Genomic DNA, 18766 nt, shown 5'->3' with positions numbered 1-18766 from the left:
GGGAGGAGGGATATTTGGGACATTGGTGATGGGAATATTGCACTGGTGAAGGGGGGTGTTCTTTACATGGCTGAAATCCAACAACAATCATATTTGTATCCAAGGCGTTTAAATAAAGATCTTAATAAAAATAAAGAAACAATTCACAACTCAAAAAAAAAAAAAAAAGGAAAAGAAAAAAGACTTCATCAACCTGTAGACAGCAGCAGTATTCAGTTAGACAAAAAGTTCACAAGCATGACCCCCTAGAATACTATAAGAGAAAACATCAGATGTTGGAAGACCAGTCCGAATTATTGACCCACAGAATTATGAGTAAATAAAATATTTACTGTTGTAGGTCAGTTAGGGAATTACTTGCTTTGCAATAGATAACTGGGACAAGCTACAAGACAAAAGTCATTAGTTAAACACATAGAAAATTAGAATGTGAACACAAGTATCACTATGGGAGTAATCAACAATTTTATCACATGCCAGACAAACTAAAGTATGGCATAAACAAGTCATACAATTAGATTTATGGCCTTAATTCACATTTTCCTGCTCACCAATGTTGAATGCATGTGGCCTCCCAGGCAACACTATTGACTATGTGACATTATTAAATAATCATGGAGCATAAGTAAGCTTTAATTCTTTATAAGCGAGGAATTAAAAACTATAGTCAATACTTATCTGAAAATATCCCCCGAACATCATTTTGATCAAATTTGGGAAATTACTATTGGTAGCTAGTTTATTTCTAAGATGGCCAACAATAATACTTATATCCTGGTTTTTGCTCTTGGGTAATTCTGATATTGAACTTCAGTGTGGATTGGACAGATTATTATAGTTCTAAACTATGGAAGAAGAAAATAAGATGTAATGTCAATTCCATGATTATGGTAGATTGTGGATTCTGTCTTGCTGGAAAAATCTCTTGTTAACATGTTATCATGTTGGGGAGGTTTATGTGGCAAACATCCTGAGTGTTTCCCAGTCAATAGGCAGTGTAATTTAAGACCTGCAGCAAGTAACACTCTAGAGACTGTATTATGACAGAAGTCATGTGATCTGAAAATGGATCCTGGACCAATTCAACCTTCAGATAAAGCCATGACCCTATTTGATACACTACTTACTGCAACCTTGCCGATAGCACTGCCGGAACATGTCTAACTTTATGGCCTCATAGGAACTGTGATAGCAAATGTGTTTGTTTAAGTTTTAGGAAAAATCTGTTATGTAACAACAGACAAATATTGTAACCCCCTTTAATGTAGAGGCCATGCATTCTAAGTCCTATGGATAAATCTGAATCTTATATACACAATTTTTCTATTCACTTACATACCTATGATAAAGTTTAATTTAAAATTAGGCAAAGTAATCAGAAGTCCTGGCATGTGGAATCTTCTGAGCCCAGCCCCTGCCTCTGTAGTTTCTGTACGCATAGGGGGAGGAGTTTCTCTCCCCCACCCTCCCCCCAGGGCCCGATTTACCAGGCCTGGCCCTGAAGACCAGTCTGGCGTGGGCTGACCACTTAGTCCAGGGGACTGAGATCCCCCAACACCAGACTGGTCTTCAGGGCCAGGCTTGGTAAATCGGGCCCTGGGGGGAGGGTGGGAAAGAGAACTCCTCTCGTTTGCATACTGGACCCCATTCAGGGGTTCTTTTCTTACTAGTATTCATTTTCAAAAGCAAATGTGTTTGTTCAATTTGTTGTTGTTGGTTTTTGGTATTTAGTTTTTGGGTCACACTCAGCAGCGCTCAGGAGTTACTCTTGGCTCTATGCTCAGAAATCGCTCCTGGCAGATACCGGGATTCGAACCAATGACCTTCTGCATGAAAGGCAAACGTCTTATCTCCATGCTATCTCTCTGGACCCATTTTCCATTCAAGTCCAGGTAGACCAAAAAGCCAATCTTTGAGGGCATTGAATTGGGTCCTTATTTTGGAGGAAGAAGCATATACCCTCTGCACTGTGGGGGGGCCACTGCAATGATGACCAATAGGCATCTGAACTTAATCCAAGTTCTTAGTCCAGGCAGAAGTCCATATGAGGTCTGAAATTGATGTACCAATTACGGCCAATTATTTATATAGATGGGAGCTTAAGTCACAAACCAGAACAAAATGTTTAAGACAAAGAACCTCCCTGTGTAAATAAACAACTTGAGGGTCCATCCAAAATGGATAGAACCTCCTTTTAAACCTAGTATTTTTGCCTATGATGCACCCATGAAAAAAACCCAGAAATATCATTTAGAAAACTATAAAGAGCAATATCTAACCCACTAACCTAAAGTCAAGAAAGAAAAACCCTAATGTAATACGACATCAATTCCTAAGATTAAAAACTAAAATAAAAAAACATGAATTACAATAGTCAAAAGAAGTGTAGTACCAAATATAATTTAAAGGATTACAATTATAAGAAAAAATACAAAAGGTGAAATTTCTACAGAATCCAATACCAATCTTTAAAGATGAGGGGTCTGGAACTCTGAAAAAACTGGCAAAAGACACTTGATGGGTCTGGAAAAGCGGGTTGAAGCCTGGTACAGAAGATAATATCAAGCTGAATGAAGAAGGAAGGTCAGTACAAGCATCCATGTGTTGGGGCATCCCCAAGCGTTACCTCTTTGCCATCATGAGTTGGTTGGGCTTCTGCATTTCCTTTGGGATCAGTGAAATCTTGGGGTAGCCATTATAGAATAGTCAACAATAGCATTGTGTATGTGGATGGAAAACCAGAAATTCAGATAGTACTGTTTAGCTGGGATCCAAGACTGTGGGTCTTATCCATGGATCTTATTCATGCCATAACACCAATAGAGAATGGTTAGAACTTTTATCATTGTGTCATTTTAGATACGAAATTCTTCAGTAAAAAGTAAGAATATGTTTATTTCTGTATGTATTCTATTAGTTGCACAAAGGAATTTTTAAGAGTAGAAAAGAAAGATGGCCTGTATCATAATTCCTTTTAACTGATGCACAAGATATTTGCACCTTATAAGATCATCTACTCAAAATATAAAGGAAATTGACCACAAATCCAAATATTTTACCTGTAAAAAGTAAATTGTGAAACTTATTTTAAATGCTACCAAAATTTCTCAATGCTATGTTGCATGATACATTGCTGTAGAAGAGGAAAGATCAGATGTATAAAAGTCTTAAATATAACTGAAAAGAAAAAGATTTTAGACTAAAGGGAAGAGGCTATCAGGGGAGATGGCCAGGGAATTAGAAGATGCACAAAGTATAAGAATTTTTCTTTGCACATTAGCAGTGCAAGTGTGACCTCTAATGAGATGGAAATAATTGAACCAAATATTAGGCTGAATAAATCATGTGTATAACACTCACTTTTTATAGGCTTTTGGGGTTGTCCTTTTGACTTTCTTTTACCTGCAGATGATTGCTGAAAAACCAACAGTTAAACTTCCTGGACTACTCTAGGAAGAGAAAAAAAATATGGTGACACTAAGCCAGGGGAAGGGAAGGCTGATAGTGGAGTCAATAATGAGTTTTATACAGATAACAGGATAGAATATGAATGACAGGGAGATATTATGCATTCCCATTGAGACTCGGGAAAGAAGGAAGGTCAAACTAAGAAGGTGCTCTGTAAGGCTTAGAGACAGAAGAATGATTTCTTCAATAAAATAATGTTTCAAAATTATTGAAAACTTCTAGGCAAGTTTTTCTTATAATGGTTTAGGTTTAGTACTGTCCTGAAAAAGGGATAGCCTTTTGCTGACCTTTTTTTTTTAATCCCATGATTAAAATTCAGTTTACCAGTTCTCTCATTATCTCTTAAATTCTATGTAAAATAATGATTCCACCCTAATCTGACTTGGCTCTTGTAGTCTGGGAATTTCTGTTTTACAGTCCCCTGGCCACAGTATTTCATTTTATGATGCAAAAAGTCAAAGGAGATAGATGATCTTGATAGTCTCCTATGCAACAGAGCTGCTCACTTCATTTAAATGGAAATGTGTATTTTCATGGAAATTCAGGTTTGTTTTGATGAACAATGATAAAGTGTCATTACTAATAGAATAGTAATATACAAAAACGTTACTAGAAAACTGTTTCTTAAAAAAGTAACATTTTTAATGAAAGAAAGTAAAATTTAGGAGTATGCACAAAGCAATGATACAGAGGAAATACATTTTTCTAAGGCTAGTTACAAAGTGGAAAATGCAAGGACAAAGGTTGTAGATGGATTGACTAAAAATGTCTCTGATGGGCACAGTGACTTACATGAGACTTATACTACAGTGTCTTTTTTAGAAGTAGATACTAGCTAGCTAATAAACATTATTTTCAGTGATATGTTAAAATGTCATAGACTTAGGTATGATATTACTTACTTCCCATGCACTTTTATTTTTTCCCGCCCCTATGCTCTTTTCTTGATTAAAATTTTGATGTGCCCATTTTTAAGTAACTCATTTAAGAAATATATAATGGGACACCAGGCGGGGAAAATCCGCGAAAGTACACCGGCCCAGTGGGGCTCAGCTGTGAAAGACTGTGAGTGTGACCTGTCTATGTCTGTCTACTGTCCTCTTGCGTGAAACTCTTGCGAGTGGGGCAAAAAGAGCCTCCAGAAACCTCGCTCGCCCAGACGCCATTTTCAGGGAGGGACTTCAGAGCATAAAAACCGGCTATCCTTTGCAAAAGCTGGCTCCCTGTGTGTGACACCAGGCGGGGAAAATCCGCGAAAGTACACCGGCCCAGTGGGGCTCAGCTGTGAAAGACTGTGAGTGTGACCTGTCTATGTCTGTCTACTGTCCTCTTGCGTGAAACTCTTGCGAGTGGGGCAAAAAGAGCCTCCAGAAACCTCGCTCGCCCAGACGCCATTTTCAGGGAGGGACTTCAGAGCATAAAAACCGGCTATCCTTTGCAAAAGCTGGCTCCCTGTGTGTGACACCAGGCGGGGAAAATCCGCGAAAGTACACCGGCCCAGTGGGGCTCAGCTGTGAAAGACTGTGAGTGTGACCTGTCTATGTCTGTCTACTGTCCTCTTGCGTGAAACTCTTGCGAGTGGGGCAAAAAGAGCCTCCAGAAACCTCGCTCGCCCAGACGCCATTTTCAGGGAGGGACTTCAGAGCATAAAAACCGGCTATCCTTTGCAAAAGCTGGCTCCCTGTGTGTGACACCAGGCGGGGAAAATCCGCGAAAGTACACCGGCCCAGTGGGGCTCAGCTGTGAAAGACTGTGAGTGTGACCTGTCTATGTCTGTCTACTGTCCTCTTGCGTGAAACTCTTGCGAGTGGGGCAAAAAGAGCCTCCAGAAACCTCGCTCGCCCAGACGCCATTTTCAGGGAGGGACTTCAGAGCATAAAAACCGGCTATCCTTTGCAAAAGCTGGCTCCCTGTGTGTGACACCAGGCGGGGAAAATCCGCGAAAGTACACCGGCCCAGTGGGGCTCAGCTGTGAAAGACTGTGAGTGTGACCTGTCTATGTCTGTCTACTGTCCTCTTGCGTGAAACTCTTGCGAGTGGGGCAAAAAGAGCCTCCAGAAACCTCGCTCGCCCAGACGCCATTTTCAGGGAGGGACTTCAGAGCATAAAAACCGGCTATCCTTTGCAAAAGCTGGCTCCCTGTGTGTGACACCAGGCGGGGAAAATCCGCGAAAGTACACCGGCCCAGTGGGGCTCAGCTGTGAAAGACTGTGAGTGTGACCTGTCTATGTCTGTCTACTGTCCTCTTGCGTGAAACTCTTGCGAGTGGGGCAAAAAGAGGCTCAGAGGAGCACGGCCGCTCCGCTTCGCTACGCGGCCGTGCACTCTTTCTAAGGAAAGAACTCCATTGCAACAAGAAGGAAAAATCACACTAAGAACGGCGCTATATCACAGAAGCAAACATTTCTCTCTGGACTGTCTTCTCTGTTACATGCTCGGGCCTAAGATTTGACCCAGTGTGAGGCTTCATCCACGGAGGACTCCCCTCCCTTAGAGGCAAGTCAGCCCATCCAGAAAGGGAGGAGCCAGAGGAGTGTGCTGCCTACATCATATAGACAATGAATACCACTACAACACGTAGAAAAACCCACAATACAAATGTGACAATGGGGAAACAGCGCAGGCCAGCATCAGACATAGAGAATGAAGATGACAATTCTGAGGACCAGATAATGACTGAACAACTAATCAACCTCTCAGATAAGGACTTTAGACTAGCAATATGGAAGGTGCTCAACAGACTCCAAGAAACCATGGATCGAGTTGAACAGAACACTAATAAGAACCAAGAAAATATGAAGGCAGAAATGACAAAACTCCAAACTGAAATAACATGTCAACTTACAGGCCTGAAAAACTCAGTAAACGAAGTGAATGACAAAATGGATAAGCTCTGGGACAGGGTATCAGAAGCTGAGAATAGACTTGGTGCTGTGGAAGATGAGATACATAACAATTCCATACAGCAGGAGAGATTGGACAAAAAACTTAAAGCAAATGAGCAGACAATGGAAAAATTAGTCAAAGAATGGGAACAGACGAAAATAGAAGTCTATGATAAGATCAACAGAAACAACTTAAGAATCATTGGAGTCCCAGAGACCCAGGAAGAAAATTTCCAGGAAGAATCAATGGTCAAGAACATCATTAAAGAGAAACTCCCAGAGCTAAAGAATATATGTGATCAAATCCTGCATGCCCGAAGAGTACCAACCAAAAGAGACCCCAGAAAAACCACCCCAAGACACATCCTAGTCACAATGACAAATCCCACAGATAGAGACAGAATTCTGAAAACAGCAAGATCAAAAGGGGAAATCATGTTCAAGCAAGCTTCCCTGAGATTTACAGCAGACCTGTCACCAGAAACGCTCAATGCCAGAAAGCAGTGGTGGGATATTGTGACAAGACTGAATGAAATGAATGCTTCACCCAGAATACTATACCCAGCAAAACTCACTTTCCGGTTTGATGGAAGAATACATGGTTTCACAGACAAAAAACAGCTCAGAAACTTCACAGACACAAAACCAGTCTTAAGAGAAAAACTGAAAGACCTAATCTAAGACAAGACTACCCAAAAGACACACCAAATTTTGAAATAAAGATGGCGTTAAATCCCAGGACAATTCTTTCTCTCAACGTCAATGGACTAAATGCACCAGTTAAGAGACACAGAGTGGCTAAATGGATCAAAAAACTCAATCCAACCTTCTGCTGCCTACAAGAAACGCACCTGAATAGTCAGAACAAACATAGACTCAAAATAAAAGGCTGGAGAAAAGTTATCCAAGCAAACAACACCCATAAAAAAGCTGGAGTGGCCATACTAATATCAGATAATGCAAACTTTATACTCAGGAAGGTTGTAAGGGACAAAGACGGACATTTTATATTAATCAAGGGGTACGTAGAGCAGGAAGAATTCACTCTCCTAAACATATATGCACCGAATGAGGGGCCAGCAAAATATTTAATACAACTGCTGACAAATCTGAAAAATAATATCAACAACAACACAATAATTGTGGGGGACCTAAACACGGCTTTGTCAACACTGGACAGGTCAACCAGACTGAAACCCAACAAGAATATACTAGACCTGAGGAGAGAAATGGAAGAAAGAGGCCTAGTGGATATATATAGGACACTCCATCCCCAGAAACCTGGATACACATTCTTCTCCAATGTACATGGGACATTCTCCAGGATAGACTACATGCTGGCACATAAAACATACCTCCATAAGATCAAGAGGATAGAAATTTTGCAGACTACCTTCGCTGACCACAAGGCTCTGAAATTATTTGTGAACTCCAAAGGGACTCAGAAGAAACACTTTAACACCTGGAAGTTAAACAGCCTCATGCTCAATAACCAGTGGGTCCGAGATGAAATCAAGGAGGAAATAAAAAGGTTCCTGGAAACAAATGACAATAAAGACACAAACTCTCAGAACCTATGGGACACAGCAAAAGCAGTACTGAGAGGAAAATTTATAGCTTTGCAAGCACACATCAGGAAGGAAGAAGGAGCTTACCTGAGTAGCTTAATGACACAGCTAATAGAACTAGAAAATGCTCAACAAAAGGACCCAAGAACAGGAAGACAGAAGGAAATAACAAAGCTGAGAGCAGAAATCAACGAAGTGGAAACTCAAAAAACAATCCGAAAGATCAACGAAAGCAGAAGTTGGTTCTTTGAAAAAATAAACAAGATTGATAGACCACTGGCAAACCTAACAAAGAAAGAGAGAGAGAGAAACTTGATAACTCGTATCAGGAATGAAAAAGGAGAGATCACTACTGATATGACAGAGATTCAAAGGGTAATCAGAAACTACTTTGAAAAACTCTACGCCACTAAAAATGAGAACCTGGAAGAAATGGATAAATTCTTGGACTCTTATAATCTTCCACGGTTGAAGGAAGAGGATGTAGCATATCTAAACACCCCCATCACCATTGATGAAATTAAAACAGTAATCAAATGTCTGCCGAAAAACAAAAGCCCAGGTCCAGATGGATTCACTAATGAATTCTATCAAACTTTCCAAGAGGAACTACTGCCAATCTTGGCAAGACTCTTTCATGAAATTGAACAAAGAGAAACACTTCCAAATAGCTTTTATGAAGCCAACATCACCTTGATACCTAAACCAGACAGAGACGCTACCAAAAAAGAAAATTACAGACCAATATCACTGATGAATGCAGATGCAAAGATCCTCAACAAAATCCTGGCAAATAGGATTCAATGCCTCGTTAAGAAGATCATCCACTACGATCAAGTAGGTTTCATCCCAGGAATGCAAGGCTGGTTTAACATCCGTAAATCTATCAACATAATACACAACATCAATAACAAGAAAAATAAAAACCACATGATCATATCAATAGATGCAGAGAAAGCATTTGATAAGGTCCAACACCCATTCTTGATCAAAACTCTCAGCAAGATGGGAATGGAGGGAACCTTTCTCAATATAGTGAAGGCCATCTACCACAAGCCAGTGGCAAATATTATCCTCAATGGAGAAAAACTGAAAGCCTTCCCTCTAAATTCTGGCACAAGACAAGGCTGTCCTCTCTCACCACTCCTATTCAACATAGCACTGGAAGTACTTGCTATAGCGATTAGGCAAGAAAAGGATATCAAGGGAATCCAGATAGGAAAGGAAGAAGTCAAGCTCTCACTGTTTGCAGATGACATGATACTCTACTTAGAAAACCCTAAAGACTCTATCAAAAAGCTTCTAGAAACAATAGACTCATATAGCAAGGTGGCAGGCTACAAAATTAACACACAAAAATCAATGGCCTTTCTATACACCAACAGTAATAAAGAAGAAATGGACATTAAGAAAACAACCCCATTCACAATAGTACCACACAAACTCAAATATCTTGGAATCAACTTGACTAAATATGTGAAGGACCTATACAAAGAAAACTATAAAACTCTGCTCCAAGAAATAAGAGAGGACACACGGAAATGGAAACACATACCCTGCTCATGGATTGGCAGGATTAACATCATCAAAATGTCAATACTCCCCAAGGCATTATACAGATTTAATGCCATCCCTCTAAAGATACCCATGACATTCTTCAAAGAAGTGGATCAGACACTTTTGAAATTCATTTGGAACAATAAACACCCTCGAATAGCTAAAGCAATCATTGGGAAAAAGAATATGGGAGGAATTACTTTTCCCAACTTTAAACTGTACTACAAAGCAACAGTTATCAAAACAGCATGGTATTGGAATAAGGATAGGTCCTCAGATCAGTGGAATAGGCTTGAATACTCAGAAAATGTTCCCCAGAGATACAACCATCTAATTTTTGATAAAGGAGCAGGAAATCCTAAATGGAGCAGGGAAAGCCTCTTCAACAAGTGGTGTTGGCACAATTGGATAGCCAATTGCAAAAAATTAAACTTAGACCCCCAGCTAACATCATGTACAAAGGTAAAATCCAAATGGATTAAAGACCTCGATATCAGCCCCAAAACCATAAGATATATAGAACAGCACATAGGCAAAACACTACAGGACATTACAGGCATCTTCAAGGAGGAAACTGCACTCTCCAAGCAAGTGAAAGCAGAGATTAACAGATGGGAATATATTAAGCTGAGAAGCTTCTGCACCTCAAAGGAAATAGTGCCCAGGATACAAGAGCCACCCACTGAGTGGGAGAAACTATTCACCCAATACCCATCAGATAAGGGGCTAATCTCCAAAATATACAAGGCACTGACAGAACTTTACAAGAAAAAAACATCTAACCCCATCAAAAAATGGGGAGAAGAAATGAACAGACACTTTGACAAAGAAGAAATACGCATGGCCAAAAGACACATGAAAAAATGTTCCACATCACTAATCATCAGGGAGATGCAAATCAAAACAACGATGAGATACCACCTCACACCCCAGAGAATGGCACACATCACAAAGAATGAGAATAAACAGTGTTGGCGGGGATGTGGAGAGAAAGGAACTCTTATCCACTGCTGGTGGGAATGCTGTCTAGTTCAACCTTTATGGAAAGCGATATGGAGATTCCTCCAAAAACTGGAAATCGAGCTCCCATACGATCCAGCTATACCACTCCTAGGAATATACCCTAGGAACACAAAAATACAATACAAAAACCCCTTCCTTACACCTATATTCATTGCAGCTCTATTTACCATAGCAAGACTCTGGAAACAACCAAGATGCCCTTCAACAGATGAATGGCTAAAGAAACTGTGGTACATATACACAATGGAATATTATGCAGCTGTCAGGAGAGATGAAGTCATGAAATTTTCCTATACATGGATGTACATGGAATCTATTATGCTGAGTGAAATAAGTCAGAGAGAGAGAGAAAAACGCAGAATGGTCTCACTCATCTATGGGTTTTAAGAAAAATGAAAGACACCCTTGTAATAATAATTTTCAGACACAAAAGAGAAAAGAGCTGGAAGTTCCAGCTCACCTCAGGAAGCTCACCACAAAGAGTGATGAGTTTAGTTAGAGAAATAACTACATTTTGAACTGTCCTAATATTGAGAATGTATGAGGGAAATGTAGAGCCTGTTTAGGGTACAGGCGGGGGTTGGGTGGGGAGGAGGGTGATTTGGGACTTGGGTGATGGGAATGTTGCACTGGTGATGGGTGGTGTTCCTTTTATGACTGAAACCCAAACACAATCATGTATGTAATCAAGGTGTTTAAATAAAAAAAAAAAAAAAAAAAAAAAGAAATATATAATGGTTAGAAATTGTCTTTCAACTGAAAAGCATTATTAACAATTTCTACAGAAATACACACACAAACACACACACACAATTCCTCCCCAAACCAAAACAACAACAACAACAACAACAACAAAAAAAAAACCCAACAATAAAACAACCTATGTACCATATTTTCCGGCAGATAAGACGACTGGCGTATTAGATGACCCCCTAATTTTGCAGTTAAAACATAGATTTAGGCCTATGTTCGCTGTATCAGACAGAACATTCCTGTGCTGCAGCTGTATGTACCACAGTGAGCCAATCACAACAAGCAAAGGTTCAATGGTTATACTGTAATAGACTTCCTCTCTGACTCTGGCCAATCTGAGCAGGCTTTTGACAGTGTAGATTTAGGTCCAGAACATTGTCTAATTTGCATGCATAAGAAGCCTGCTTGGATTTGCTGAGTTAGAGAGGTGGTCCGAGCAGCCTTGCAGTGATTGGTGCAGGATCGAGTTGGAAAATTCGTTTTGTGGCAATATTCATACAATTTTTGTTTATTGGCATATTGAAACATTTTTAAGGATATACTTGGCGTATAAGACAACCCCCAATTTTCGGTTGACTTTTCTTTTTGTTTCAAAAGTCGTCTTATATGCCGGAAAATACGGTAGGCCTTACAGAATTTGTGAATCTGGTTTCTTCCTCTATGGCTACTCTCAAATTTTAATTTGACTTAAAATTTCTTATCTGCAAATTACCATGATATATTTATCTCTTTTCATCTCACTTCTACCCTATCTCTCTCAATATCCACAATACCAAGTCACTTTAAGTCATTTGCAGCTGCCAGGAGAGATGAAGTCATGTAATTTTCTTATGGCTAGACATGGAAAATATTATGCTGAATAATATAAGTCAGAGGGAAAGACATTGAAGCAGAATAGTCTCACTCATCTATAGGTTTTAAGAAAAATAAAAGACGTTATTATAATAATGCTCAGAGGTAAGAGAGATGAGGTTTGAAAGGATCAGCCCGTGATCTTGGTGGTCTTACCACAAGATTGGTGAGTGCAGTTGGAGAAATGACTACATCAACACATATCATGATAATGGTAGTGAGTGAGAGAAAAAGACTGCCTGTCTTGAAGACAGGTGGTGGTGGAATGTTGCATTGGTAAGGGGGGTATTCTTTTTTTATAACTGAAATCCAACTTACAATCATGGTAGTAATCATGGTGCTTGAAAAAGATATTATTTAAAAAAATTTACACTTAAGATGGAATACCTGTTGACACTGATGATGAGGAAATGGGGATGAAGCAATTGAATGGGGGTCTGGGGTAATTTATTAACTGAAAAGAATTACAGTTAAAAGTAATGCAAATAAGTCAGAGATGTTACTCATAATACTCATAATTGCTAGTTATATAACCATTTCTTGCTTACTTTGCTTCAGCAATACATTTTCCACACTGCTGCTATATTCACACATTCACTTGGTCTACACACAGGATTTTTCGGACATGACCTAATGAAGCTCATTAGCAGAACAATACTGGCCAGGGGGCACACACAGAAATTTATGCTATAACAGCATTTGTCTTATAAAACATTTTTATTTTATATTACTAAAGGTGGAAAATGAAAAGTATGTGTCACCTATTGTTTGAAAGAGGAAATAGTCAAAGATGAATAAAATAAAATACTGACAACTGACTACATGATTCAGATCAGTGGTTTAAACTCTTTTAAGTCTTCAGACCTGGTTTATGGGCCAATGAGAGAAATTCCAACACAATGGAGAGAAATTTTATCACAATATAATACAATTTCGATTCAAGAAGGGAAATATATTAAGAGAGTCTCTCTAATAGGTATTACTTACTTGGACAATAAGTATGTTACACTTTTGCTAGATAATGTACATATTTGGTTAAAAAAACTCAAAACTAACAAAAATTTAATTCCTTAGTTTTTCATATACTTCTTTCTCACTTTTCACTTCATGTTATGATTCAGACATTGGCTTTTAATTTATGCACAGAATGTTATAATAGAAAATGATTTACTATATCAACACGAGACTTGAATGTTACAATGGAAAGGACTTAACACTTTTTTTCCCCAGGCTAGAGGGAGCAAGCTAAATATAGCTTCCAATAAAACTGTTGAATTCCATCTTTTCAATATTCCTCAACTTTCTTAACAATGAATCCCCAGACTAAATGTATATAATTAAATCGTTTATTCTTTTTTTTTTGGGGGGGGTCACACTGGCAGCGCTTAGGGGTTACTTCTGGGTCTATGCTCAGAAATCGCTCCTGGCAGGCTCAGAGGACCATATAGGATGCCAGGATTCAAACCACTGACCTTCTGCATGAAAGGCAAATGCCTTACCTCCATGCTATCTCTCTTCCCCCTTTGTTTATTCTGATGACAACCTCTTTCATTACAAGCATTAGGGTTAAATATACAAAACTCGTTACAGTTTTCAGAGGAATAACTGACATGTAGGAAATAAGATTATGCACCATATTTAAGAAATGAAAATGATATCAAGGGAGTCACTACAAATATTCTTGAAAGGAACTAGAGTCACTGTCAGTTCTTAGTTTTATCTGAAAAAGTCAGCTCATTGGGCTTAGATACACAGAACCTTGAATATATCATGCTCTTGTTATTTGCTTAATGTTCAGTTGTCACTGTCCTTAGATATGTGATTATTTATTCATTTGTTATTTGGTTTGGTGCCATATATGTCTATGTTCAGGTTAACTATTGTATCCTAGGATCCCACTGGCAGACATTTGGGAGACTATATAGGGCTTCTGGGAAGCATGTGGAGTGCCTGGGATGGAATCTCGGTCAACCATGTGGAAGGCAAGTGTCTTACCCCTGTATTATTATTATTTATTTTTTTGGAGGTGGGTGGGATTACTTTTGGCTCTTCATTCAGAAATCGCTCTTGGCAGGCAGTGGGGTCCATATAGGATGCTGGGGATTGAACCTAGGTCCATCAGGGGGTTGGCTGCATGCAAGGCAAACATGCTACTGCTGTGCTATTGCTCCGGGTCCTCCCCATTGTATTTTTTTAGTCTTAGATAATTATGTAATTTTAAAAAGACCATACATTTTCATTCTTCATTATTTTCTGCAAATTATCTGAGTGTTCTTAGTTGGATAAAAAAGGGGCTTTGAAAGGAACAAAAGATCATCAGATGCCCTAGTTTGTTCTCAGCAAAGACTGATTAACTCTCAAGTCAGGCCTTGTTATGTTCTAATCTCTCCAGTGAATTGCACTGGCTATCTAGTAGAGATCAGCACCAACACTTCCAGACCCAGTCTCTTTTCTCTATTTAGAAATACATTCCTTTTCCTTTTATTTTAAAAGTCTTTATTAAATCTCATAAGCAAATCTGGAACAGGAAGAACACACATGTCCCAACTAAAGCAAAGGTGCCATTTTTTTTTTTTTGCAGATTTACTTAACACTACTCTTTGAATGTGAATTGTACCTGGGATAGAGAAATAACTTATGTCAAGGCCGCTTTTTCTGTCTATTACTGGCTCGATTTCAGCCGGGTAATATGATAACATAAATTGTCATCCTCTTCAGCTTAACCTCTAACACCTGCTCCACTTATACTTACTACCCCTTCAGTTATTATGCTCTGTATGCCAGATCTCGCTTAGATATGTTATATGTATATTTAAAATATAATCCTTTTTCCCTTCCTTGCCATCTCTTAATAAATTTATAAAAAAATGAGATCCTGCCTATCAAAAACCTAATAGAACCCAAGCTAGGAATCCCGCATTCTTCAAATCAGATGTTTTGTCCTTGCCTTTTTATTCTTTCTTTCTTTCTTTCTTTCTTTTTTTTTTTTTTTTTGGAGGGGAGGGTTTGGACCACACCTGTGACACTCAGGGATTACTCCTGGATATGCACTCAGAAATTGCTCCTGGCTCGGGTACCATATGGGACACTGGGAATCAAACACACGTCCGTTCTGGGTCAGCAGCATGCAAGGCAAATGCCCTACCGCTGTGATATTGCTCCATCCCTATCCTTGTTTTTTAAAATCTGTTAATCTGGTTTACTTTTCAGAGATTACATTTTGGGGAAGGGAGAGCGTACACTACAGATGCTCATGAGTTACTCCTGGCTTTCAGTGCAGGAATAACTTCTGGTGGTACTCTGGGAATCACATCAGAAGCTGAGGAGTGACCCACCATAAGCCTTGTGCAAGATAATTGCCATATACACTGTACTGTCTCTCCCACCCCATGAGAGATTAAATCTTTAAATACTTGCATTTAAGTATGCCAATGTGATTGTCAATGTGAACAGAAGACTATGGAGTTTTTAGGTAGTTTCTTTAAATACTCAGATACTGAGCTCTTAATTCCTCCTCACTAATGGAGGGAAAAAGTGCTGTTAATTCAGCTTTGACAAACCAGAGCAGACCAAAACATAGGGGAAGCTAGAGCAAAAGTAGAAGGAACTCTACTTTAAGACTTCCAGAATGAGAGCTATGCTGTCAGCATGGATCACTTACCCTGGCTCAAGGATTTCAAGACATAAATCTTTTACTATGGTCTCTGAGTTACTTTGGCTTAAACTCGAAGTAATAAATGTAATAAATAACTGTGGGCTAATTTACAAAACAATTGTAAAATCTATCAAAAATTGAAGAATATCTGAGTGTGAATGTTTTACTTAGAGAAAACTACTAATTGGTATTAAAATGGTATAAAACTCTATGAGAACCCTATTTTACATATGATTCTTAGGGCACTTTAAGATCAGTAGAGCCTACAGGTCTTCGATATGAAAACTAATTATAGAAAATGCCTATGGATGTTGAAGCTTGAGTAAATCTTTAATAACCTATTACAAACTCCTGAAGTTGCATTTTCAAAATACATTTCCAATCACTCAAGTTACATTGTAATTTATCTTCATATGGGAAGAACACAACCTGTTATAATAACTTCTGTGAAGTTCTCATTGTTTGAAAACTGACTATAGTTTTTATAAAATATAGTATTATATTTTAAAAGTTTAATATCTTAAATCAGTATCTAAAAGTTTTACTCCTCATTTCTTACTTTTTTTTTTTCATATTTTGGACTACACCTGGTGATGCTCAGGGGTTACTCCTGGCTATGCTCTCAGAAACTGCTCCTGGCTTGGGGGACCATATGGGAAGCTGGGAATTGAACCGACGCCCTTCCTGTGTCAAAGATGTGCAAGGCAAATGCCCTACCACTGCGCCACCTCTCTGGGCCCTTATTTATTACATTTTAAATGATTAAAACAGCTAAAGTTTTTTTTTTAAATAATAGTTATAAAACCACAAAAGAATGATATTCTTAAAAGTGCCAATTTTAAGTTTACCTGCCCCAATGACTCTCTCAATGCGAATTCTTGATGGATCAATTTCTTTGGCAAATTCATGGACTGCTAAGGATGGGTCTTCATAAGTATCTGGATCTATGTAAGTTTTAATTCCAGGAAAACGTACTGCAACAAAATAAAGGACATTTAGATTGAGAGTATATTAGTAAGCATAGACTGTGAATATTTAAAATGAAGAGTTGAATGTTATAGTACACAGAAATTAATAAGCTTAATTTTATTCTGTCTTCTCTCCTACTCAATATTGTTTTGTTTTAAACACAAATACGTGTGGTGCAGAAAAATAAACAGTTCCTATTTTAAATAGCTGCTTATTTATTTAATTTATTAATACTGTCTCCAATGTAATTTGTTATCTTCTATTTCCTGGGCTGTTTCAGGTTATTCTCATGGCTTCTTGCTGAAGCCATCTGGTTTAGTTTATGCTGAAACATTAGTGGTGAAATAGATAATGAATACCACAGGAGAATTCTTTTCCTCTTCATTTCCTACAAAATGCTCTGCAGCATATCACAAGGCTCCTCAGCTTAAGTTATCTATCCTGCTGTCTCCATCCAGGTTTCTGTGTGTTTATGGTATTATCAACTCAAAATATGGCTAATAGGTGCTCTTTCAGCACTCTCTCCACTCTGCCAGCAAAACAGCCTCAAACTTAAGTTCAAAACCTGAGGGAACTTAACTAAAAATGTATGTCTTGGCCCTATCCTGAATCTTTGGGTCAGAATGTTAGTGTATGAGAGTGGAACATTTTACTGAAGATTAAAATCAATAACAAGAAGTAAGATGAGCATTAGGAATCCCTTCAAACCACCCCTTAAGTTTATGATCTCCTCAAGTCAAATTCTTTCCTTCTCTCAGAGTAGTACAGATGTTAAAGTCCCTGATTCCTTATGCTCAACTTGAAATGAAAATGAGTTTAAATAGTTAAACACCTTGCTTCCTGTATTATCTCAATACTGTGGTTAATTAGAGAACCTCCCTTTCTTGTTAATTCAGTGTCTCACTACAGAGAAACTGTCTTGACAAGGTAGTATTGCCATTTAGAGGTGAAGGTAGAGGTGGGTGTTGGGGAGGAGAGGGTAGCAATTATCAAACCAACTATTGTGGTAATTATAGCTTGCTTGAGAAGGAGCCTTCAAATGAATATAACCTTGTAGTCAGTTCAAGGATTTCATACATATTCTCAGAGTTAAAGAGCTGATTTTCTTATTCAGTGTTAATGAATTGTAAATTGATTTGTAATAAGTTGAAATGACAGTTTCTACCAGAAGGAAGAAGGATTTCTTAATATTTCTCTTCCTAGAGTTCCACTAAATAAAATCAATGCAAGTTTTGGAGCCATTGTGAGTAGTAAATAACTAGATACAGTCGTTATCTTGTATTTTTAGCATATCCAGTCTGTCATATTTCCAAGCAAGCAGAATTAGAAAAGGTAGTTTCATTTAATGAGAAGCAGGTGCAATTTCTATCAACAGACCTAGAAGCCAGATGAAGAGTCTTAATACTGAAAGATTGGAAGTGAATCATTTTTTTGTGTCATCAACTCAGTAGATATAAGTTAAAAGGAATTCTTGAAGTGTTGGAACAATCTAAAATAGTGGATGAGAATCAATGCTTTACTTACAATGCCCATTCTGCAAATGGTTTCTCCTCTTCTCTTCTGATTTCATTTTGGCTTTTATGTACCATTGGCACCTTAAAAGAAGGTAAATAGACTCTTTGAGAACATACTTGATGAGAACCCAAACCACTCATATCACTCACAATGAACTTTCCACCATAGATATTACTTTTTTTAAATGAGAAAATAGTTCAAAGTGTTCTTTTTATCCTATAAAAATAAACCTAGATAAAATAAAAAAAAATACTCAAGGGATTAACCAATCGATCTGACATTGATACAATGAGAGTAGAAGGGTGGAGTGCTAGGTGGACTGATCAATTTTATTGGTCACTTTAACTTTTACCAGAAATGGATCCAATCAAAATAGATAATGGGAAGGCCAGACCTGGGCACAAGGAAAGATAAAAGGAAGTTGCCCACCCAGTAGTAGTTTTTAAGGTTTTATCATTGTGCATGTATCCCTGGCCAATGGTTAAGAAAGTTTGAGGGAGAGGGTGTCAGTCACTTCTTAA

At 38.4% G+C, this 18766-nt stretch overlaps 1 protein-coding gene across 1 annotated transcript in view; it reads right to left on the bottom strand.

Moving 5' to 3' along the window:
• EPHA6 (EPH receptor A6) overlaps positions 1-18766 on the bottom strand; it is a 973333-nt gene that overhangs the window by 290167 nt on the left and 664400 nt on the right. Inside the window, exons 9-10 of the mRNA XM_049785675.1 lie at positions 18255-18325; positions 16610-16735 (exon numbers count right to left, since the gene is read on the bottom strand). Coding sequence (XP_049641632.1) covers positions 16610-16735; positions 18255-18325 — 197 coding nt within the window. The remainder of the gene's footprint in view (positions 1-16609; positions 16736-18254; positions 18326-18766) is intronic.

Source organism: Suncus etruscus, chromosome 13, assembly GCF_024139225.1.
Source record: "Suncus etruscus isolate mSunEtr1 chromosome 13, mSunEtr1.pri.cur, whole genome shotgun sequence".
Taxonomy (NCBI): Eukaryota; Metazoa; Chordata; class Mammalia; order Eulipotyphla; family Soricidae; genus Suncus; species Suncus etruscus.
Note: the sequence above shows the minus strand (reverse complement) of the source record. Positions and strands in the feature narration are given on the sequence as shown.